At 40.8% G+C, this 21,695-nt stretch overlaps 1 protein-coding gene across 9 annotated transcripts in view; it reads right to left on the bottom strand.

Annotated features, from left to right (window-relative positions):
- The window catches only part of lrrfip1a (leucine rich repeat (in FLII) interacting protein 1a), a 61,111-nt gene that overhangs the window by 20,210 nt on the left and 19,206 nt on the right, over positions 1–21,695 (bottom strand). For 4 of the 9 annotated variants that reach the window (XM_083921541.1, XM_083921534.1, XM_083921538.1 and 1 more), the window contains exons 2-10: positions 18,111–18,197; positions 8,004–8,021; positions 7,748–7,819; positions 6,028–6,069; positions 4,711–4,761; positions 4,466–4,501; positions 2,041–2,100; positions 1,928–1,969; positions 1,752–1,808 (exon numbers count right to left, since the gene is read on the bottom strand). In XM_083921541.1, coding sequence (XP_083777667.1) covers positions 1,752–1,808; positions 1,928–1,969; positions 2,041–2,100; positions 4,466–4,501; positions 4,711–4,761; positions 6,028–6,069; positions 7,748–7,819; positions 8,004–8,021; positions 18,111–18,197 — 465 coding nt within the window. The remainder of the gene's footprint in view (positions 1–1,751; positions 1,809–1,927; positions 1,970–2,040; positions 2,101–4,465; positions 4,502–4,710; positions 4,762–6,027; positions 6,070–7,747; positions 7,820–8,003; positions 8,022–18,110; positions 18,198–21,695) is intronic. The other 5 variants (XM_083921537.1, XM_083921542.1, XM_083921535.1 and 2 more) reach the window with 4 other exon arrangements.

The following is a 21,695-nucleotide window of genomic DNA, read 5'->3' as shown; positions in this document are numbered from 1 at the left end:
AACTTATGCTTTATGGAGGTGTACTTAAATAAATATGTCAGAGGTAGAAATAATGAGTTCAAATCAAAGAACTAGGTCATCAAGCCATGATAGATAAGCACAAGCCCCAGGAGGCTTTTTGAATTAAATGTTACTTTATGTGTGTTGACGAGCTTCTGTTCTTAGTTCTACAAGAGTGAATATTATTGTTTATTATGGTTTTGATCCAAGCAAGCTTTTTTCTCTGGCTTAATACTGACTTCTGTAGGCAAGTCTTATTCATACGTATTTTTTAAACCGTGTGTTTCTCTGCACGGTTTGGCCTTGATCCACATGTAACTGCAGTTGTGGGCTCCTGAAACAGGAGTTTTTTGTAACCGGAGTCCAGGGTGAACTTTTTTGAAAAGTCCAGTTTCAGCAGTCACATGTGGACAGGAAAACTGAGGAAAACTGTTAAACACTAAGTTGTTATCCAGTTGTTATTGCTGTCAGTTCACATGAAGGAATCTGCCCGGCCTCGGTTCACAATTGTTTCAGAGTTGTGATTGGCTAAAATTGCTTTCCTTTTAGGAGTGCTATTACCACCTACTGCTGGATGGACAGGAATTTTTTTTTGTTTGTGTGTATAAATTATTGTGCAGCAGTGGAGTGCAGAGATGGGAACTGGGAAGTGTTCAATCATCTTCAATTGATTAGTTTCTACTTAAGATTAAAACATTGATGAGAACCTTTTCCTCCCTGCATAGTAGCAACATGTGATATCCTGTTTCAACCTGGATCAACGCACCAACCAACCAACCAATCAGAGTTGCCAGTTTACTACATTTCATACCAGAACACATATCTTTCTGGCTTCACTTACTGCAGTTTGCCTCTAAACAATAAGATCATTTCTGCCTCCAAAGTATGTTTTCCAAAGCAAAAAATAACTCTCAGCTAGTGACGAGCTGGTATACTGGTTTTACTTTCCTGAATAATGAGAATTTTTCATATACGACCATAGCTAAAATAATTGCAAAATCTCTTTAAAATGTAGCAAAAAATGTCTTTTTGCGTCAACGGCAATCTGAAGTGTGAGAGAGACGGGCTCTGCTAAAACTACAAGCACTAGTTCATCATTTTTCAAACCCGCCTTTAGGGGGCGAAACTACTCACACTTCAGACCTATCACAGATCAGTGGGCAGGACTTCACTTGGTAAGTGGGCCGCAACCTGCAGAAACTATGTGCGTTACTTTGTAGAAACTAAACAAACATGGCGGAAGGTAGTCAGTATGATATGGAAGAAGGAGAGTTTCATATATAGCTATACAAGTCGCAATATAGCGACAAGCAGTTAACATCACTCCGAATCTTACTGCCTTTCCTTGACCTGATTGAACATCCTGGTACCATGCAATTACTTTTTGTTTATTTATTTTTTGTCCGGGGTAGGGGTTTTTTTGTACCAGTGGGAGTTGCCTGTGCAGCTGTGCTTTGAGGTGCATTGTGGTGCATTGTGGGAGGAGGAGTTTTCAATCCACAAGCACCATAAAGTCACTTTCTGCCTTATCTCTGCCATAAAAGGCACCAAATTAGAAATGTATGTTACATTTCGACTACAAACACGGCCCACCTTCAATACATATTAATGTTTCCATCGGTGAAGTATTCCTTTATAAGATACTGTGATACAAGTGTTTGGTTATACTGCCCAGCACTAGACAGTATCTGGTTCATCAAAGTGAAAGTTAAGCTTTATAATGTTGAGGATGAGAGGGGGACAACACGCACCGTTAGGTCGAGCCTGGAGGAGCGGGACACTCTGCTGTCATCACTGAGTCTTGAGCTCTGGCAGCATGACAAAGAGGAGGCTCATGAGCGACAGGTTGTCTAGATATTTGCAAGCACTCCCTCATTCTACAACAGCCCAAATGTCTGTGCAATCAGTTCAACACACAGCTACTGACCCTGCTGGATATTACACTGTAATCATCGTCATAGCCGTTCCTCTGTGAATAAAGAAGACGAGTGAGACGAGTGCAATTTCTGTGTGATACACAAAAGCTGAGCTTTTACATACATCTTTGTCTTTGTGCTTATGTTTCTTCTTTTTCTTTGACTTCTTATGTGAAGAGGAGTCCTTATATTAAGAGAGAAGAGGGAGAACAGTAAAGAGTGAACGATGATATCAGGACAATTATTTTCTTACCTCTGAACACTTGTATATACACACTAACAACATTATTGTTACTGTCATTATTAATAGAAAAATCCAAAGAACACACAACACTTACATGCACAACGGACTCTTTACAATAGCCAGACAAGAAAAGGCCACAATGGATTAACATGAAGTTATATGAAAAAACTAACTGATACAGCAAATACACTGATGTAGCCAAATATGTCCTGGGTCTTGCACGCCTATAACCATGATAAGTATGAAGAATTTTTCCACATTACAGAGCACGGAAGAAATGGCACTTAACATTTTGAGACATAACAGAGCCTAAAATAGTGTGGACTGTGTTTTAGTTGGAGCTCTTTAACACAGTGTTCTTTTTGTCAAAATCACATCTAACTCCAAAGTAGTCCATGTTCCTTCACAACAGCGAAAACAAGTACGTGACCGAACATGATCACCTGATAGGATCGCACGAAACTGAACAGACCGACAGTCCACATTCATCAGAGATGACCAAAAGTATCAAAAATGTATCATAACTATAAAAGTATAAACTGTTCATCTGGCAACAAACACACATTTTTGTACATCTATTTCTGTCAGGACACAAGTTGACATAATGCATTTCATTGCCCCTTACCCTAACCATAACAACTAAATGCCTAACTCCAACCTAAACCTAATTCAGACCTGAACCTTAAAACAAGGTCTTAAAGTGTAATTCCGGTGTTAAATCATCGCATGGTCTTTTTCAACACTTGTACTCATCAAATAAGCCATCCACACAGTTATTTTTCGTGTAACAACTATTAACAGAGATATCCGGTAGAATCGCTAACAGCCGGACGTGGCTAACACTGATTAGCTCGGGGCAGTACGGTGAAGGCATTCAAATGTCTTTTTTAACCACTAATACTGCTCAAAATAACAGCAAACCTCTGCAGCAGCATGAGAAAAGTCCCTACACAGAAAACAAAGCACCAATGGGCTCCTTCCTTTGGGATTGACTTTGGTAATCCACTTGAATGGACTTTACTATGAGAGGAGCTGGTACAGGGGCCAGTAGGTAAGTCTTTAAAACACTCTTTTAATAAACTCTGGGTTCACTAACTACGTTGTTGGTGCTTTGTTTTCTGTGTAGGGACTCTTCTCATGCTGCTGCAGAGGTTTGCTGTTATTTTGAGCAGTATTAGTGGTTAAAAAAGACGTTTTAATGCCTTCACCTTAATGCCCCGAGCTAATCAGTGCTAGCCATGTCCGGGCTGTTAGCGACTCCTCAGGACTTCTCTGTTAATAGTTGTTACACGAAATGGCTTATTTGATGTGTGCAAGTGTAAAAAAAGGCCATGGGATGATTTTACGCCGGAATTTAATTTTAACCCCCAAACAGGCCTTTAATAAAGTGAGGAACGGCAAAAATGTCCTCATTTCCGAAAAATATCCTCACTCCATTGGGAAAATTCTAGAGAGCACACAGAAGCAGTGTGAGGAAAAGAGCTGAAGCTGGGAGCAGGGAATCTATGCAAGCAAAAACATATCTATGTGTGAATGACAGTATATTCGCGCACAAGCATACAGTTTGAGCAGAAGCAGAATAACTGTGAATGCAAAAAGAAACTATTTGAGCACAAGAAGGAGCTATTTGAATGCGAGGGCAGAGTTTGATAACCTGACTCTGCCAGATGGATTGATTCTCATTATTCATATTTGCTCAGCATATTCATCTGGGAACTCTCAGTTGGAGATCTTTTGGGAAGAGTGGGATGCTGATTGGATAAATCATCTGTCTATCACCACCTAGAGTATGTTAGTGGTAGACAGCCCAACCCAACCAATCAGCTCAACGAAGCATATTACGTACTAACAAAGCGTCGAGGGAAAGCTCAGAAAGTAGAAAACATGTCGGTAAAGGATATTTGCCGTTGTGTAACGTGAATTTACAGATCAAAGGCACAATTTCAGGAGCTCGGTCCATATTCCAACAGAAGGCTCCAAGAGAAAATAGCTTTAGCGAGTGGCTTGCTCGATGCTGATTGGTTTGGTCGCTTGGGCAACCTTCTCCAAATTTTCTCTGCCGCACGTTACCAGACTGATCTGAGAGTAAAATACTATGAGTTTGAAGGACAGAATGACAAATCTGAACATGAAATCAGCAAATGATGCGCTCAAACCGAAAGACTAGGCTCTTGATTAAATACAATAAAATAACTCCATAAAGATAAAACAGATTGACTCTGTGCCTTGAGGAACCAGCTGTTAGTCAAACAACAATTCATTCACACAAAATATCAGTGCGTCTTTCCAAAATATCAACCCTTACCCCTCCACCATAAGCCCCAACTGCATCAAGATCCGACTGTGCAGAAGACACAATAACATTGTCACCGACAAGTGCCAACACGCTGACAGCACCTTGGTAAGTTACCGAGGACAGACACACTGCCTCCACATAACCAAAAGGTTCACAAGGTCCATCTCGATTGATCAAAAAGCAAAAGGGTATTCGATAATCGTTGAAGAAAGTCTTTGGATTTTGAATGCATGTGCAGTTTGAGTGATACTGACCCTGACACTGCCCCGGCTTCCCACTGACATGCGCTCATCGTCGTCTGACACCTGTGTGAGAGAGTGAGAGATTGAAAGGGATGGTTAGGGTTTGGAAAACTCAATCACTGTGTGATTTTACGACAACAATGACAGTCAACGGTGGATTATGACAGGACGTATCCTGCTGCGATGAGACTGTTTAATTAACGGTACAAAGAAACATAAAACATCACATCTCAAAATTTACTTCAGGACTGTGATGCATCGCATTGTTAAATATAAACTGGTAAACAAACAATGTTTTTGTATGTTAGGGTAGATAAAGCTACTAAAGTCCACAGAAAAACTATTGAGGGGTAAGGGTCATGTTCCCTGTACTACAGTATAGAGTACTGTACCTGTACATAGTAAACCCAGCATAGTTATCTCCTTTTCTTTTATTTAGCATAGGTTTCTATTTTTATGACCCCAATCACTTCTACGAATGGCCACCATCTAGGTGGTAGGTTAGATTATTGTAATGGCATTTTTACAGATAGAGAAAAAAATCAATCAAGACAACTGCAGCTTATCCAGAATGCCGCTGCCAGAGTCTTGACCAACACTAAGAAAATTGACCTGTCCTTAAATCCCTGCACTGGCTCCCTGTATGTGAAACACCCAGACTCCTCAGGTCTGCAGGGACACGTTTACTCCCTGTTCCCAGGCTCAGAACTAAAAAGGCTGACACAGCGTTCAGTTTTTATGCTCCACACCTGTGGCACAAGCTCCCTGAACTACTGACGTGTGCACAGACACAGTCAGCTCTTTGAAATCAGGCCTAAAAACACTTTTGTTTCCTGCAGCTTTTTCATAACCCACTACGTATGGAATATTAACTTCCTAATTCTAACCCTTTTATGTGCTTTTTAATAGTATTTTATTGTTTCAGTGAATTGGTTCTTCTACTCATGCATTTGTCTTATTGCTTATTATAATTTTTAATTACTGGCTATTTTATTGTCCTGCATTGTATGATTATTCTGCTGTTTTTACGATGTTATTCTTTTATCTATTTTATTGTTATTTCTTTTCTGTAAAGCCCTATGAATTGCTGCTTGTACAAATTGTGCTATATAAATAAATTTGCCCTGCCATCTGAGTATTTATGGGGTGTGCATATACATATACGGTATACAGTAATGTATCGACCTGAAGTCAACATCAGATACTGGGTTTCTCCCTGTGGTCTCCCAGGACATTTTCATGTATTCAATGAAACATTTTCCAAGTGGTGGAGGACAAGATTTGAGAGGAAAGGCACGAGGAGATGGAAACAGAGGGAGGGTTACAAACCGTGTGTATCCGTGAAGAACGTGAGTATCTCTCACTGTCCTCCTGGATGAAGGAGGGGAGGGGTGCAGATGGAGAAGAGAGGAGGTGAAGGGTGCAAAGGAGGAGAGAGATGTCAAAAGATCAACAAGACAGATGGATGAGGGAGGTAACTGTATAAAAATGTCTTTTAACTGAATACAGTGGTGACCACTCCAAGGACAAGTTGCATGTTTTCATTCCAACCAAAAAGTTTGCTTTAAAGTCACTGAAAATCTCTATGAGTTTTAATTTCATTTTAAATCATGATATGTGATATACTGCGATTGTTTAGTTTTTTAGTCATACATTCATCGAATACTATGACATTAAGAGTTGGGTATCATTTGTTTCTGTTTTTATACCGGGGCTAAAACCTTACTGTTGGCTGAATGGATATTTTTAAAATCTTCATCATTTTCAAATTCTTCTTCCGTTAAACATAAAAAATAACTAGATGATAGAATGGTACGGCTGGGGTTTCTCAGTTTACAAACTGCACCTTATTGCACCATGCCCACTCATTTACAGTTTGTCTGTTTGTTTACATAACTCACAGAGAAGGTAATATGTTGTCACACCGCTGACTTCAGGGAAGCAGGAAGAGTTGACCATTCTGTAGTGTCTCCGTCTTTCCGATTCATACAGTGGCCAAGGTGTCTAGAAAAGTGTAGCTGCAGGCTCCTGCTTAGCTCACGTTACACTGACTTGGTGTTTAGCTGCAGACTGGTGCACGTCCCTGTGTTGGAATTCTTTTAAATGAAATGGAGCCACACTTTTAAACCTTAAGCATTGACAGTGTTTGAGCTAGCTAGTAGACACGGTGGGATATCGTACCTGCTGCCAAGTGTAGAGTTAACTTGCGTCATGACTCTTGTGCAGTGATGCTACTGTTGCCTATAACATCTGTTTCGGCGCACCAGTATGGCATTTAAATGGCACAGAAATCTGCCTAGCCCTTTGGGCCGGTAGGTTATATAGGGGGTTCTGGTACCCAAATGATATTTGGTAGCAATGAACACATGTAGACACCACATAAAGTGAATTTAATGAAAAGCACCAGCATGCATCAGCTGCTTTTTGGTTCCTGCTTTAAACAAATCAACCTTACTTTACTTGATAGTGAAGTACACACTTGTTTACAGAATCAGGCATGCATGTTCTTAAAACCATCACTCTGATCCAGTAATCCAGACAACAAGCCACTGACACACCCATGTTACAAACACTGTTATCTCAAATGGCAACACACAGTAAGTGAGTTACTTTAGCAAACAACAAAACCAAAACACTGCAGTTAGTCAAATTACAAGTCACACATACACACACCATAAGTAATCTCATTGCTGCGTTTCCAACTCCGATGGTCTTGGACAATTCAAACTAAGTGACTTAAGTGGTAAATTCATCACAGTAAATCCCATGCAGTCTCACACCAGTGGGGCAGATGGTCATGCCGATTCAAAGCCAAACGGGCACCCTGCTCCTTTGAATAAGTGGATTATCATCAATGGCCAAGCTTTGATTCTGTATAATCCGTTATTTTCTATAAAGGCTTAACAGGAATTATCTGGAATTCAAAGGCAGACTCGGGACACTAAAAAGGCTTCCAACAGACGGCAATAAAAGCTTCAAAATATGCAAAGAAACACATGCATAGTATTTAGTAAATGTATTTTTAGTGTTGTCATCACAGAAACTGTACCATCCATTGTTCAATATCTCCCCATTTGCTGTCCGATCGGTCATCTAATTTGGTGTCCAGGCCATAATATTTCTAAGAAGAAACAGGATATGAGGGCAAGACAGAAACAGTTCAGAAAACAGAGCACAGGTAACAGACTTCCATTATCTCCAGAATAATTATATAATTATTTAAGTATGCACACGCCTAGGATACTTGCATAACCATGCTTAAATCAAATGATGGCCGAGGTGGAAATGAGCAAGGGGAGGCCTACCTTCTGCACCTGAAAGATCTACACACCAACACCGATGAGAGGTAGAGGAGACACATGTGAGGATAGCAAACATGAAAACAGGGAAGAAAAAAAAACAGGCTTAAAAAATGAGATGTGATAAAGACACGTAAACGGGAAATCTTTAAAAAACTTTGAGTCAGCTGCAGTGTGTGACAAATGAAGACAGACAACACGCAGAGAAAACGCAGGTTTGTGCTAATGAGAGGTGCTGAGGAATGTGAAGTGCCCTGCTACACATCAGGACCTTAGAACACACACTTCACTGGAGATTTACTGAGTACCTATGAGACAGGTTAGCACGCATTTTCCCATGGTTCCTTTAGGTTTTTTATTAGTGGCGGAAAGTAGTGCCAAGAAATACAGAACAAGAAGGAGGCTGCGAGCTGAGGTCACATTCAAATAATATGATTAACCCCAATATTGTTCTCATATTTGACACATTAAAAGAACCACTGCAGTGCCCGTCTGGGGAATGCCGCATTTGAAATACGCACTGAACTGAGACGTGGCCTCTTAAAGCGCTGCTTGCACCATTGATTGGATGAACAGTTCCGGAGATAAGTGAAGGACAGTCATAAATAACTAGGCCTACACAGACAGAGATTCCTTCCTTTATAAATATATAATGCTGCTAAAGCACCATCTATTGGTCAAAGGCATCGCATTTGTCATGGCCACTCAGACATCGTATACACACATATACACGGCCACCAAATGTAGCTGCTATAGCACAATGCGTTGAGGAAATATGGCAGTTTTTCTAATAAAAGCCCTGCCCGCAGCATTTGAGCAAACTTTCAGGGCCAGATTTAGCAAAACAGTATGGAACTAATCTGAAAAGGTAACTTTTAAAATGTGCCACAGCTCCTTTCACCGCATCTTTTTTCACCAGTGCAACAAACAAACTCACTGCTCATTTAAAAACAAATAAGAGCATTGCCTCTTTGAGCTTGTCCCAGTACCTCCGCCAAGCAAATCCAACACACACTGAAAACAAACCCCACCCTTACTGCTGCTAACCATCCCACCGTTTCTTAATCCAGATTTATGACCACTGTCTCCCTTGTATGCTTGCCCAATACATGGATTGGTTGCTTTTAATTCGGGCTTTGAGAAATCAACTCCCAGCTGACCTCACTTCAGGATCAACAGCACTTGTAGATTATCAAAGGAAGTGTGACCTTCTGCCCTCTTAATTTATAGGTTCAGACAAGATACAAGTCAACGTCCCCACACTGACGACCTCTGTACTTCAGCAGACTGCTGCAGCTTCTCTAGTCATGAATACAAAGTCATCCTCACTTTCAAGCAGGTGTCATTGAGTTGTAGAGGTCGACCTATTTCTAAAATATCTGAACATGAATGACACCAGTACAAGAATGCACCAATTTCACATTATTTCTGCATAAAAGATCCCCATTGTAGCACAGTTAGAGCATAGAAACATGCTGTTTGCCTTAATAGTTCACAGATGAATGCATCGCAACTTCCTGAGCTAGATGAGCTCTGACTTTTTAACTCTGTTTTGAACTTTGACATCTGCCTATAAAAGATGCCATTACTGACAATGGCAAAATGTGAGAATTAACATGTGCAAGAGTATAATGTGGCAAAAAAAGATCAATGAGTAATGCACAGCAGAGCAATCATCAACTGACTGGAGGGGTCTTGTCTGCTTACTTATCTCCAATTACATGTCTGGACAACTAATTAGTAGTTGAGCAGGGCACCACAGTTACACAATCAGCCCACATATTTTCACCTTTCTACTCAACTCACCGAGCTCCCCTTCCTGATTGGAGGGGTGCTTGGGCGCCCGCTGAGGGCAGCCCTAAGCCCCCTCCCTGCCAGCCGACGCCCGGCCGTCCTGCTGCCCTCAGGTTACCAGGAAAAATCGCATCCTTCAGCAGTCAGTAGGTAAAACCACGGCCAGCCATGTAGGGAGGATTACCTCAGGATGGAGCGCTGAGATTTGAGCTCAGATCAGACAGACACTTGGGCAAACACACGGTCCTGGTTTGCTGCTATACAGTCAATAATCCACACTCAAGTCCTGTCTTCGGTGTGTCAGTGTTGTGCGTGAAGCGACCCATCGTGAAGCGACCCATCGCTCATGTCAACAATGCAGTAACAACTACTACTCCACAGTAGGCTGGACCAGGGAAACACAACCTGCTAAGCTACTTTATTTCAGCTAAAGGGTTTAAGGGACACACAAACATGTGCACCACTCACACTCTGACCAGACTCAGCTTAACAATGACCCTTAATCCAGTGCGTATGACGGCTGTATGTGTGTGTGCACATTGAGACTGTTGTCGGGGCTCACCACCTGTGTTTTGATTGCTGAATAATTCCGTTCTGTTAGAATGCTGATTATCCCAGTATGCCGTAACGGAAAAAGGGTTTGCTATCATATAAAGTGGTAATTTTTTAAGGAAAGAGAGAATAGGGATGGGTGACAACATGGTTTATAGATGAAGTACAGTAGCCATTTCTTTCATTATTTTTGGTTGCATTCAGGCATTGTCAGCAATGCTGTTATATCCATGACTAGGATTTCTTATATCAGTATGTTTAAATATTGTGATGAAGTACCTCAATTTTTTTCTTGGTATTTAATCTAAAGGATTAGCCAAACATAGAGTATTTTTTCTGTTAACTCTCAAGCAATATATATCAATATCAAACAAGACATTACATATACTGTGATGTGGTGGTGGTGCAGAGGATTTATAATTTTTCCCTAACCCCAACAACAAAAAACACCTTTAGATTCAAGGCCACCAGGGTTACAAGTAATTGCAGTTTTAGGGGTTTTAACTTTAATCTCTGGAGACAGCCATAAGCAACCTTTAAGAGGTTAGTTTTGACAGGTGAGAGGTCTGTTTTTGGATTACCCCATGCTAAGAAAAGTGAGCTAGGAAAAGCACAACTCCCACTGGTCACAGGTGTCAAACCAAAGAAAGAAACTCGAGTAACACACCACTGACCTGCAGTCCAAATACACAACCCCATCACACTTCTGTTCTGCACCTGTTTCAATACGAATCAGAAGGAAGGGAAGGAGCCAGTCAGCCAGCTCCATGTGTAATGGCATTATGAACGGCCGTGGATGGTGATTATCTTAATTAAATTGCGTGAAAAAAACCCACCAGTTTGCTACAGTACAATCACACAGACCTGTATACACATCACACTGCTTGGTTATAACGCAATTCAGACAGACGTGTTTCCGTTCCCGGCTGAGACGGACAAACAACGCTGCAAGTGTTTCAGTGGAATTAATAAATTAGCAGCTAATGGTGATGCTAATGCACGGAACACTTGTTTTAAGCATAACACTGTTGATACAGAGCAGCTAGTGTTGGTAGCAGAGCAAAAGGTTAGTGTTGCTCCTCTGGCTGTCTGCTGCACACCCTGCCCCAGCGTGAGGAGAGAAAACCTAAAAGACAGCAAAACGTAGTGAAGACTCTCACACTGAGCTGAAATGGAAACGCTGTGCTGCAACACGTGTCTCTCGTTTAATCAAAACTGCAGTCGGCAAGTCTGGCAGGTTGAGTTGACTCAGTCAAATTTCGAATGTTTCCAATTCTCACACCCCTCCCCCACTACCACCGAGCGCCTCCGCTCTCTCCAGAGTGCTCCTCAGTGCGCGTGCACCAGATTCCTGTGAACGTGCCCGTGTCTTCTCTCATCAATAAACAGCATGGAGTACACGCTACATGGAGGTAGGCTGGCTAACTCACTCATAGATAGTAACTGCTAACGTCATTTAGCGTATGCCTAGCTTGAGGCATGTGCCTGTGATATTGTAACATGGTAGAGGGGGGAGGGGGGATCTGTGGCTTGTGCACGAATTGTGAACTGCGCTGAGTGGACACGATGATACGGGCGCTAATACCAGATTATTTATGATGTTCTATCGGAGCAGAGTGTCGGCTTCAGTGAATATGATCAAACAAATGTTGCTGACAGCACGTTTAAAGGCCTTTTTCTAAGGATTGTTTTAAAAAAAAACAACAAAAAAAAACATCCAAATATCAAAAATTAAAACTGAACACCTACCCAACTAACAAATATTCGAATAGTCGAATATTTGGGTCCTAGCTTCCACCTGTTTACGCACCTGGCCAAATAACTGAGCAGTCACAAAACTTTAAAAGGTGTGTAGTTGAGATCAAATGATTGTTAGTCTGGAACCTCAGTTTATTTTCTATTTTCAAGAACCAAAATAACTCTGACTGAGCAACGAAACATGTGCTATATTGCTGCGAGACAGACAAATGTAAACAGACAACAGCGTGCAGATATAAGCTGTGAACGTGTAGCATCAACATGAGTGGTCTTTGAATGAGTGTTCAAAGACACCTTTTTGCCATCAGAAGTAAAACATTACTTCAACAGAAGTTCCGCATAAGATGCTTCTGAAAATGGCTCAATGGCGCTCCTCTATAATAAGGTAGGATTACGGTAACTGTAGTGTCCTTGGCGCAAAGATGCCAAGCCAAAAATGATGTCATCAAGCATTTTACATAAATCGAGGTTACATAACATCATGGTTACATAACTTATTATATTAGATTCCTGCATTGTTGCCCTGTGAAAAATGATCTTGCGAGTGTGCGAGTTGTGCGCTGAGGAAAAAAAGCTGTAAAAATGTCAGGGGCAACTGACATTCCTGCCTTTTATCTACCTTAAAGGCGCCTAAAATCAGCAGCATGGAAGCATTTTGACATATCTACAAATTAACAGAGTTGTTATAGGAGCACAATTTGAAAAGTGACAGCAACGGTTCCAAGGCTATGAATATGTTCCACCATCTTTGAGATAGTCATCCAACCTATGAACGTGTCACAGATTATGTTGACGTGAATAAATAGTACGCTAGCTGTTACTACATGAAGTTGGCTAGGCTATTGTGTGTCTTTCCTTCAATATTGTTGAAAGTACACTGGAGATGAAAATTCTGAAATACTGTTATTTTTTACCGTTGAGAATTTGATATAATATCCACTGTGGCTATACCCCTGCTGTACTAGCATATTTGTTTCAAAATAACCAAGGCAATTCAATAAAATAACATTTGTTTTGTGGAAAAAAACCAGTGATCAAAATTAGAGAACAGTGTTCATTGTGTCAGAAGAGAAGATTTCAACAATGTTTTCTTCTCTAGGATTCAAAAATGAACAGGAAGTGTAGAGGCCACAGCTTTGAATGACTTCTGCACATCTGCGCCCACAGGACATCACTAGTTTCTCACACTGCTCTGCTTTGATCTTGGTCCATTCTGACTCAGTCTCTTCCACAGTTCACTAACTGGACTGGGTTTCTTACACTTTGTCTCTAAGGATTTTCCAGAGATTCTCTATGGGGTTTAGATCTGGACTCTGGGCTGGCCATTTCATTGTTTCAGTATTCGTAGCTTCAAGGAACTGCTTCACCTGTTTTACAGTGAGACAGGGGACATTGTCTTGTATGAAAATTGCAGCTGATTGGGAGACAATTGCAGTGAAGGTGTTGCATGTTGCTGAAGGAGGTTCACATAAACATTTGCATTCACCCTGCCATGGAGCTGTACAAGAGGCCCAACTCCTGCTGCAGAAAACATCCCCAAACCATGACACTTCCTCCTCCAAATGGAACTGACTTCTTTACACACTTTGGGTTCAGTCTCTCCCCAGTCTTACGCCATCCATCAGACCCAAATAAACTGAACATCCTCTCATCACTGACGTCACTCTGGACCAGTTCTCCTCTGTCCACACAATATGCTCCTCAGCAAAGGCAAGTCTAGCCTTTTTATTTTTTTCTGCTGATGAGGTTTGGTAAATGCAGAGTGGGCTTTCAGTCAGATAAATAGCGTGTGTCCAACGATTAAGTCAATTGTCACCAGGTGCCAGATTAACACCAATAACTGTGAGGTATCTGGAAGTGTTTTCTAATATAGCTCACTGCTTTTTTCACAAAATAAAGATTTTGTACCTTGGTTATTTAAACAAACATGCTAGTACAGCGGTGTTATAGCCACAGTGGATATTCTTGTTCTCTAATTTTGATCTCAAGTGTAAATTCCCTGATTAATAATTGTGAAAACTGTGACCTTGATATTAGAGTATGCCTTTTTTTTCATTTCCAGAGCTTCTTGCCATTTCAAGAACAGATCCAATTAAATCTGTGACTTGACAAGTTTCCAGTCTTGGAGTTTTTTTTTTTTCTATTTGGCCTGAGAAGCTGGAAACGGTTCAAACCCTACTTGAAAGAGTAAATCGTGAGCCTCTTTAAGAACTTTCATCGCCTGGCTTTGACGGACTGTGTGCTAACATCACAGTGCTGCAATGTAAAGAAAATGTTCACATTTAACATTTCATTTAACCTTTCTTTTGGTTATTTAATGTTTCCTTAACCAATGGAGCCTTATGGATAAGAGATAAGAATACCTGAGTTAATTACTTAATGTTCACTCATGTTATTTGTAAGAAACACTGCTTTAACACAAAACCACTTTAATCAGTGTGGGACAAGTAGCAGCACAAGTGACATCAAATAACCTATATCCCAGATAAGAAAGCTTCTATGTTTAGATGGCCTATAAAGTTCCCCTTCCACTCAAAAAAGTGTTTTTCTTCTGTTTCTGTCCTCTAAACTGTCTGACATTGAGTATAGTGATATATCTGAGCAATTGTTTTCACATTCCTCTCCTGAAGGAGGACATGTCTGTGCACTTCTCTGCAATTTGAAATTCAAACATCTCCCAGACAGATTTAGTTTGTATGTCACTAATCCAATAACCAATCACTGTCTGATATGTGAAACACTAGGGGTGGAATGGTTCACAAAATCCACTGTTCGGTTCATATCACGGTTTTGGGGTCACGGTGTTCGGTTACTTTTTAATCAGATATTCTTAAGGACATGTCATGCAATCATACAAAAACTGAATGAATAATCTTAAATTAAAGTGAAGTGAGACTTTGAAACAGTAGGAGAGACATTCCTGCATTTACTCGTTTATATATTTATTTGGCAAAAAGTTAAACTATTGTTTGCCTTCTAGGTAAGAATATAAACACTTATACATTATAAAATCTTTTTTTTTTTTTTAAATGAAGAAAAAAGGTTTTCCTTCACTAAAATACGCACAAACAGCAATCACTGAACTGACTGAAATAGGCTACATCAGGGCTATTCAATTAATTATGAATTGGGGCCGGTTGAAAAAAATTATCCAAAATGAGGGTTCTGGAAAAATAAAAGCATCACATTAATGGATATTGTAAAACACTACAGCAACATAGGAGCACATACATTGTCTTTATTTTATCAAAGTAAATATAAGTCATAGGCTTGTGCAACAAGCTTGTCAAAAACAATCCTTGTTATATGAACAATCCTGTAAACCAGAGGTTTTCACTCAATTATTGGATTAAAGTAAAGGTTGAGGCTCTTCGTCCTTTACTTGAGTATTTTATTTAAATGCTACTTTATTCTTCTACTCCTCTACAAATCAGTGGAAATATTCTACTTGTTACTTTACTGCATTTATCTAATTACTTCAATTACTAGTTACTTTACCAGGCTGACAAGCACATATGAAATATTAGTTTATTCATCAAAAACTGGGCTGACACAAATTAACTTAAAATAAATGCAGAGTAGCAGGATTTTTCTGAAAATGCCTGATCAACTTGTCCTCTTTACACTCAGATATGGTTGCAGAGTAAATACAGGCTTCACAGTGACAGAAACAAAAACTTCTCTGTCCATTATCTGGTGAACTGGCGTTTTTTTCTGTAACAACAGAGCAGAGCTTGGCAAGCTGTTGCCAAGAGGATTCAGAAACCCACGAAGAAGAGCGTAGCGGTAATGTGCGTAGCGTTGTGGCCGCGCGCCTACAGGGGGGCGCATGGAGCAAGTCTCCCAGCATAGCGGTATTTGACGCGCTGATACGGTAGCGCTGAGATAGTAGCGCTGAGATGGTAGCTATGAGACAGTAGTGCTGAGACGTAGCTATGAGACGGTAGCTATGAGACGGTAGCGCTGAGACGTTAGCGCTGAGACGTTAGCGCTGAGACGTTAGCGATGAGACGGTAGCGCTGAGACGGATACGAGAGATACTTCTACTCAAAGGGCCAGTTAATATTCCCCCGCAGGCTGGATCCAATTGAATAGCCCTGGGCTACATGTATCTCTGACAAAGATTGTATCCTATAAAGTAGAAACAGGAAAATGGCTGTTAAATGAAAATAATTTTACTTTCTTATTTTTATTGTCACATTACAGGCAAAGGACTTCAACATAAAGTAAAGAAAAAACTCAACCAGCACTAGACTTTCCTTGAAAATGAACAAAAAATACAATGTCCATAATATTTTCTTTCCCCGATTGTCACATTACTTTTTCCACTTGGAAATAAAGTGCAGTATCTGGTATATAATCATATAAATATGGCGCAAGGCTTACGCTACGCATGTCATAAACCAAACGGTAAACACGTGTCCGGAACCGTGACAAGCGTACCGAACGGGACAGATTTTTTTAATAAACCGTTCCACCCCATGAAATACTATTCAACACAACACCGCCAAATAAACGTGAAACCTTTATTAACAAGCTAACAAACAACAGAAACTAATAAAGGATGCTCAACCAAAGAGTCTCAACGTGAGTGTGAGTTCGAACATGAGCAGTGGTGGGAGGGGCGAGGCCGGATGCAGAATATCTCAATGAGGGAGAAAGAGGAGATGTTCTCCCAGCACCTTCTCTGCACTTTCTATGAACAATTAGACCGCTGGAAAATCCCCAGCAATTCTCCTCAGTGATGCAGTTACAGCAGCCTGTTTACACCTCTGACCCATGACCCCCTCCGGGATTTAAAAGTCCCAGCTTAAAGCGCTGTCGACAGGAAATGCTTTAGGTCTGAACTGTCAACAACAAAGCACCGACAAGACTGCTGAAATCCTCTTGTTATTTAGGGTAATGCATTCTCAAGCTATGTGACAACAGACCCACTCAGTCAGACTTGAATGTAATAATGTTGCATAAATATGTTAAGCTGGTTTGGTGTCGGTGTAATATAAAGTACCCATTAAGTCACATTAAGACATTTACTGATGGATGGACATGGATTAAACTCTCCTAGAAATGTTTCAAACCAACATATGCCACAAGCAGGGTTCACACTCTTTTCTAAAGATCCTTTTCAAGGACATTTCCAGGACATTTTTAAATGATGATCTTGTATGACAGACACAAGTGGAGGCATGCACTAATATGTTCCTCTCTGTGGAAGTCTGGTTTAGAAGACGTACAGTCTAGGACTATAACTTTTCTATGAAATAATCTCTTACATGCTTAGAAAAAATTACACACTTTATTAGTATAACCAAGTAACAATGCTGGTTTGGGCATCTCTCGCTTCAGCCATCTTCTCCTTCTTACTTTTTCTAACGTCTCTTTCTTTCAAAAATGAAAATAAGACTAAGTAAAAAAAGAGCTTTCAAAAGGATCTGGCACCTGCCTTACCAAAAAAATGAAATCAATTAGGTTTGCTTGATGCACACCACTTGTGGCAATGTATTTTAGCTAGAGTTGTTTCAATATCGATATTTCCTAAATTCACAGATTGAGTATGGGCGAGTACGAGTCTATGCACTGATCCGATGCCACATTGTTTACCCCAGAAAAAGACTTTAAAGCAGTTTCATGAGGATAAAACAGACTTCCTGAATGTATTAATTTTTGATGCAGTAGCAGGTACAGCATGCAAACATAACAGCTTGTTCAAGTACAATTTTTAATAAACATTACCATTTCTAATGTTAATATAGTCCTGAACATAACTTCAATGTTATCTGTTTTAAGGAGCTCCGATTGATAGATTAATAGTTTCTCGGAGAATGTTGAAATCATATTCCATGACACCACAAGGATTTTTAAGGACATGTTACTGTTTTGCCTAGGTTTTTGAGGACATGTGGGAACCTTGCACTAGGCCATACGACAGGAAGTGATGCCCTTTGCAATGAGCCATAAGACGTCTCTTGTATCACAGTTTTAAAGGTGAGAGTGTATGTGGCCTTGTACCTCTTTCTGCTGTCTCTCCAGCTCCTTCATGCGGATCTCTCTGGCCTCTGCCCTGGCTGCCCTCTTCGCTGCCAGCCTGGCCTCGGCCTGGGGGAGAAGATGAAGAAAGAAATAGAAACAGGGACAGAAAATAGAAAAAAAGTAGGTGAGACAGCTGCTAATTCAGCTGGGCTAAAGTGGCATACATCTACACATCTATAAATGCTGAACACACATGTGAGCAGGGGTCCAGTTCCTCCACAGATTTCTTTATAGACATGTGAAATTTGCGGTGAATTGTTGGGGAGTAAGCTTGCCATACATTTCACCAAACCTGAAAAATAAATAGGCCCTTTAACCAAAAGTGTGGAATGTACAGTTATACTGAAGTAGTGCTTCTAAAACTTGAGCATGTTAAATCAGTAAAAACAAACAGAGAACAGACTTTACACTGCAGAATGTCACAGTAGACTGGATTAGCAGTGTTATAAACAGAATATCAAGTGTCCTTTAATCTCTGAACAGATGTAGTGGACTTTATTTAGAAGTATACAATCTTGTGAGAATCTTGAGCCCCACGCGGACATGCAGTTACGACAATGTGCAAATGTGTGTATGTATTTAGATTTCTGTATTTGAAGGCATTCCCTTTGCTCCACTCAGCATTAAGGCAAGAGCAGGGCCTTTTCCTTAAAAGGACCTCTCTCAGAGCGTGTACTGAATGAGTGTGCGCTACAGACTTATGTGTGTGTGTGTGTGTAAGCATTTCCTTCCTCTAGCTTTGTGGTAGACACTGTGTGGTTGCAGTCTGTTCGCCTCTAGGCGGGGTCACTGTAATCCCTCCTACCATCGCACTAATGCATTTCCCCAGTGTCAGTCACCATGAGCAAGTATCAGGAAAACATAGACAAAGAAAAGAGTCGGCTTCAAAGGCGAGCATGTTGACACACAAAACACACTATTCAAAAACGAAAAGAAACCAAAAATGTATGATGTATAAATGTTTTCCTCTATCTGCAGGACACAAACCAGATGAATAAATATTCAACTCTTTGTACGTCTGTAAACTGAATATTTGTGCTGTTTGCAGTAATAATTTGGTTAAATGTCCTCTACTAGAATACACTAGAATTCTGGACGTGGCTGGCAGTTAGTCCATGCTTTCATCTTACACTTAAAACAGTAACAACACCCAGGTTATTGCACCTAAATCCCTGTAGAAACCGATAATGTAGTTACAATGTTTATATATATCCGCACTAAAACCCTATTCGTATCAGGAGCATTGTGCCAATCTACCCCATTAAAAAACAGCTCAAGTCCGTAAACAGGACAACATCCCTCACTAGCTTCCCCTTACCAACATTGCCACCTGTGTTGGTTACAAGATATTGCCAGACTAGAGATCCTGTCGTCAGGAAGTGAGACTCTGCAGGTCAATGTTTCAGTCCTGTAGGTACACAGTTTACAGTTCTTACCAAACACCAAATGGAACCATTAAAATGCATTCAATAATTTGAGGATGCTATTACAATATGCAAAAGTTACAGCCTTTGTATGCAAATTGCCTCTGAAATAATAACATAATACTCACAAAATACATCAAATTATTATATTACAGGCAAATATTTCTTGTGTTATGTGCTCAACATTGTATTATAAGTTTGTATGTGTGTCATGTTTGACTGGCAGTGCTGTCTGCTCTCCTTTCCTTGTGTGGTGACATTTTTCTGTGCTGCCCCGATTCATTACCACAAAGCATACACATGGTGCTACGTCACTGACCAATCATTGTCATCCAAACCCCATCAGGCAGCTCCAGGTGCAGCTGGTTTTATGATCACTGTAGCTACAATACCGTGTATGTGCCATAGCTTCCACAGTTCTATTCACTTTTTACTACATGTGTTGCTGCTGCTCTACCTAATCACAGAAAAACACCCAAATTTTCACAATGCAATATTGTGCCAGGCTGCATCACAGTGGGGTGTGATCACACTCACAGCACACCTGACCACACCCAGTTTTGATGATGGTTGTGTTCGTCGGTCAACAACAGACATGGACCTTTCAGCCTGTATGTCAGTGCAGAACTGTTTTTTTCTCTACACATAGTGTAAATGCCCTTTAAGTTATAGATCATTTCAATGGAATTCCATTGCTAGCCAACAGCCTGGGTCCTTGTTAACTTTGTGTCAGTTGATTTCATGCACAAACAGTGCAACAGGAAATAAACGGGGACACATTTAGAATATTCACGTTCAAAACTGTGAAATGGTCAGGACTCTGTGACAACACACCAAACCGGGTCAAATGCCGCTCGCCACAATAATTGATTGAACAGATAGGCTACAGGTATTATCTGGACGCACTTTGCCGCAAAAAGTTAAATCATCCTCAACTTTTAATTTGTCTGCACTTGGCCACAGAATCAAACAGCAATAGATATTGCATGGCGGCTACCTGCAGGCAGCACTTTGCCAGTGCATATTGTGTTTTTGGTGTTACGCAATGTCCATCTGCCAGAATCTGCTCCTATATTGTTTTAGCGGTGGAGAAACCGTCGACAGAGGCATAAAATGTTGGAACAGCAGGCTTGCTGCTGCATCAGTAGAGATGCGTTTTAGCCTACAGCAAGCTGTGTGTGTACTATGCACCTCCTTCTTGTGGATGTGTGTGAATGAGTAGCAGGACATTCCTAAAAAAGAGAGAATGTTGGGCCTCATTCAACAACCGTTCTTAAGAAGAAATTTCTGCTTAAAAGCCACTTTTCACAAAGATTCTTACATTCACCAGTGTTTTCTTAGTTGGGATTTGTTCTGAGGTGAAACTCTAAACACACTCAAGTGCACTCTTACACACATTTGAGTGCTGACATGTTTGTGCAAAACAGATGGTTATTGGATTTTCTTCAATTATACAGTTATATAATATTAAAGGATTTGAAGTACAATAGTATTTTTAGCCTGCTGAGGCCTTGGCTCACAGCAGGAAACCGGTGGATTCCTTCCTTCGGGTAGGGAATGAGTCCTTACCCCAAGTGAAGGAGTTCAAGTACCTCGGGACCATGTTCACGAGTGAGGGGACGATGGAGCGTGAGTTTGGCCGGAGAATTCGGAGCAGTGTAACGCAAAGCTCTCGATCTACCAGTCAATCTTCGTTCCTACCCTCACCTACGGTGATGAAAGCTGGGTCATGACCAAAAGAATGAGGTCGCGGGTACAAGCGGCCGAAATGGGTTTTCTCAGAAGGGTGGCTGGAGTCTCCCTTAGAGATAGGGTGAGAAGTTCGTCCTCCATTTGAGAGATCAGCGGTTCGATCCCCAGCTCCCCATGTCGAAGTGTCCTTGGGCAAGAACCCTGAATTGCTAGTGAGTAAATGTGGTGTGAATGGTTAGATTAGAGATTAGACGGTATGTAGATGTGCACTTCCATCAGTGTGAATGTCTGTGTGAATGGGTGAATGTGACAAGTAGTGTGAAAGCGCCTTGAGTAGTCAGAAGAATAGAAAGGCGCTATATAATTACAAGTCCATTTACCATTTACGTCCAGCTGGGAGGAGGCCTCGGGGAAGACCCAGGACTAGGTGGAGAGATTATATCTCCAC

This window comes from Echiichthys vipera (genome assembly GCF_963691815.1).
Source record: "Echiichthys vipera genome assembly, chromosome: 10".
Lineage (NCBI taxonomy): Eukaryota > Metazoa > Chordata > Actinopteri > Perciformes > Trachinidae > Echiichthys > Echiichthys vipera.
This window is presented reverse-complemented; position numbering and strand designations above follow the sequence as displayed.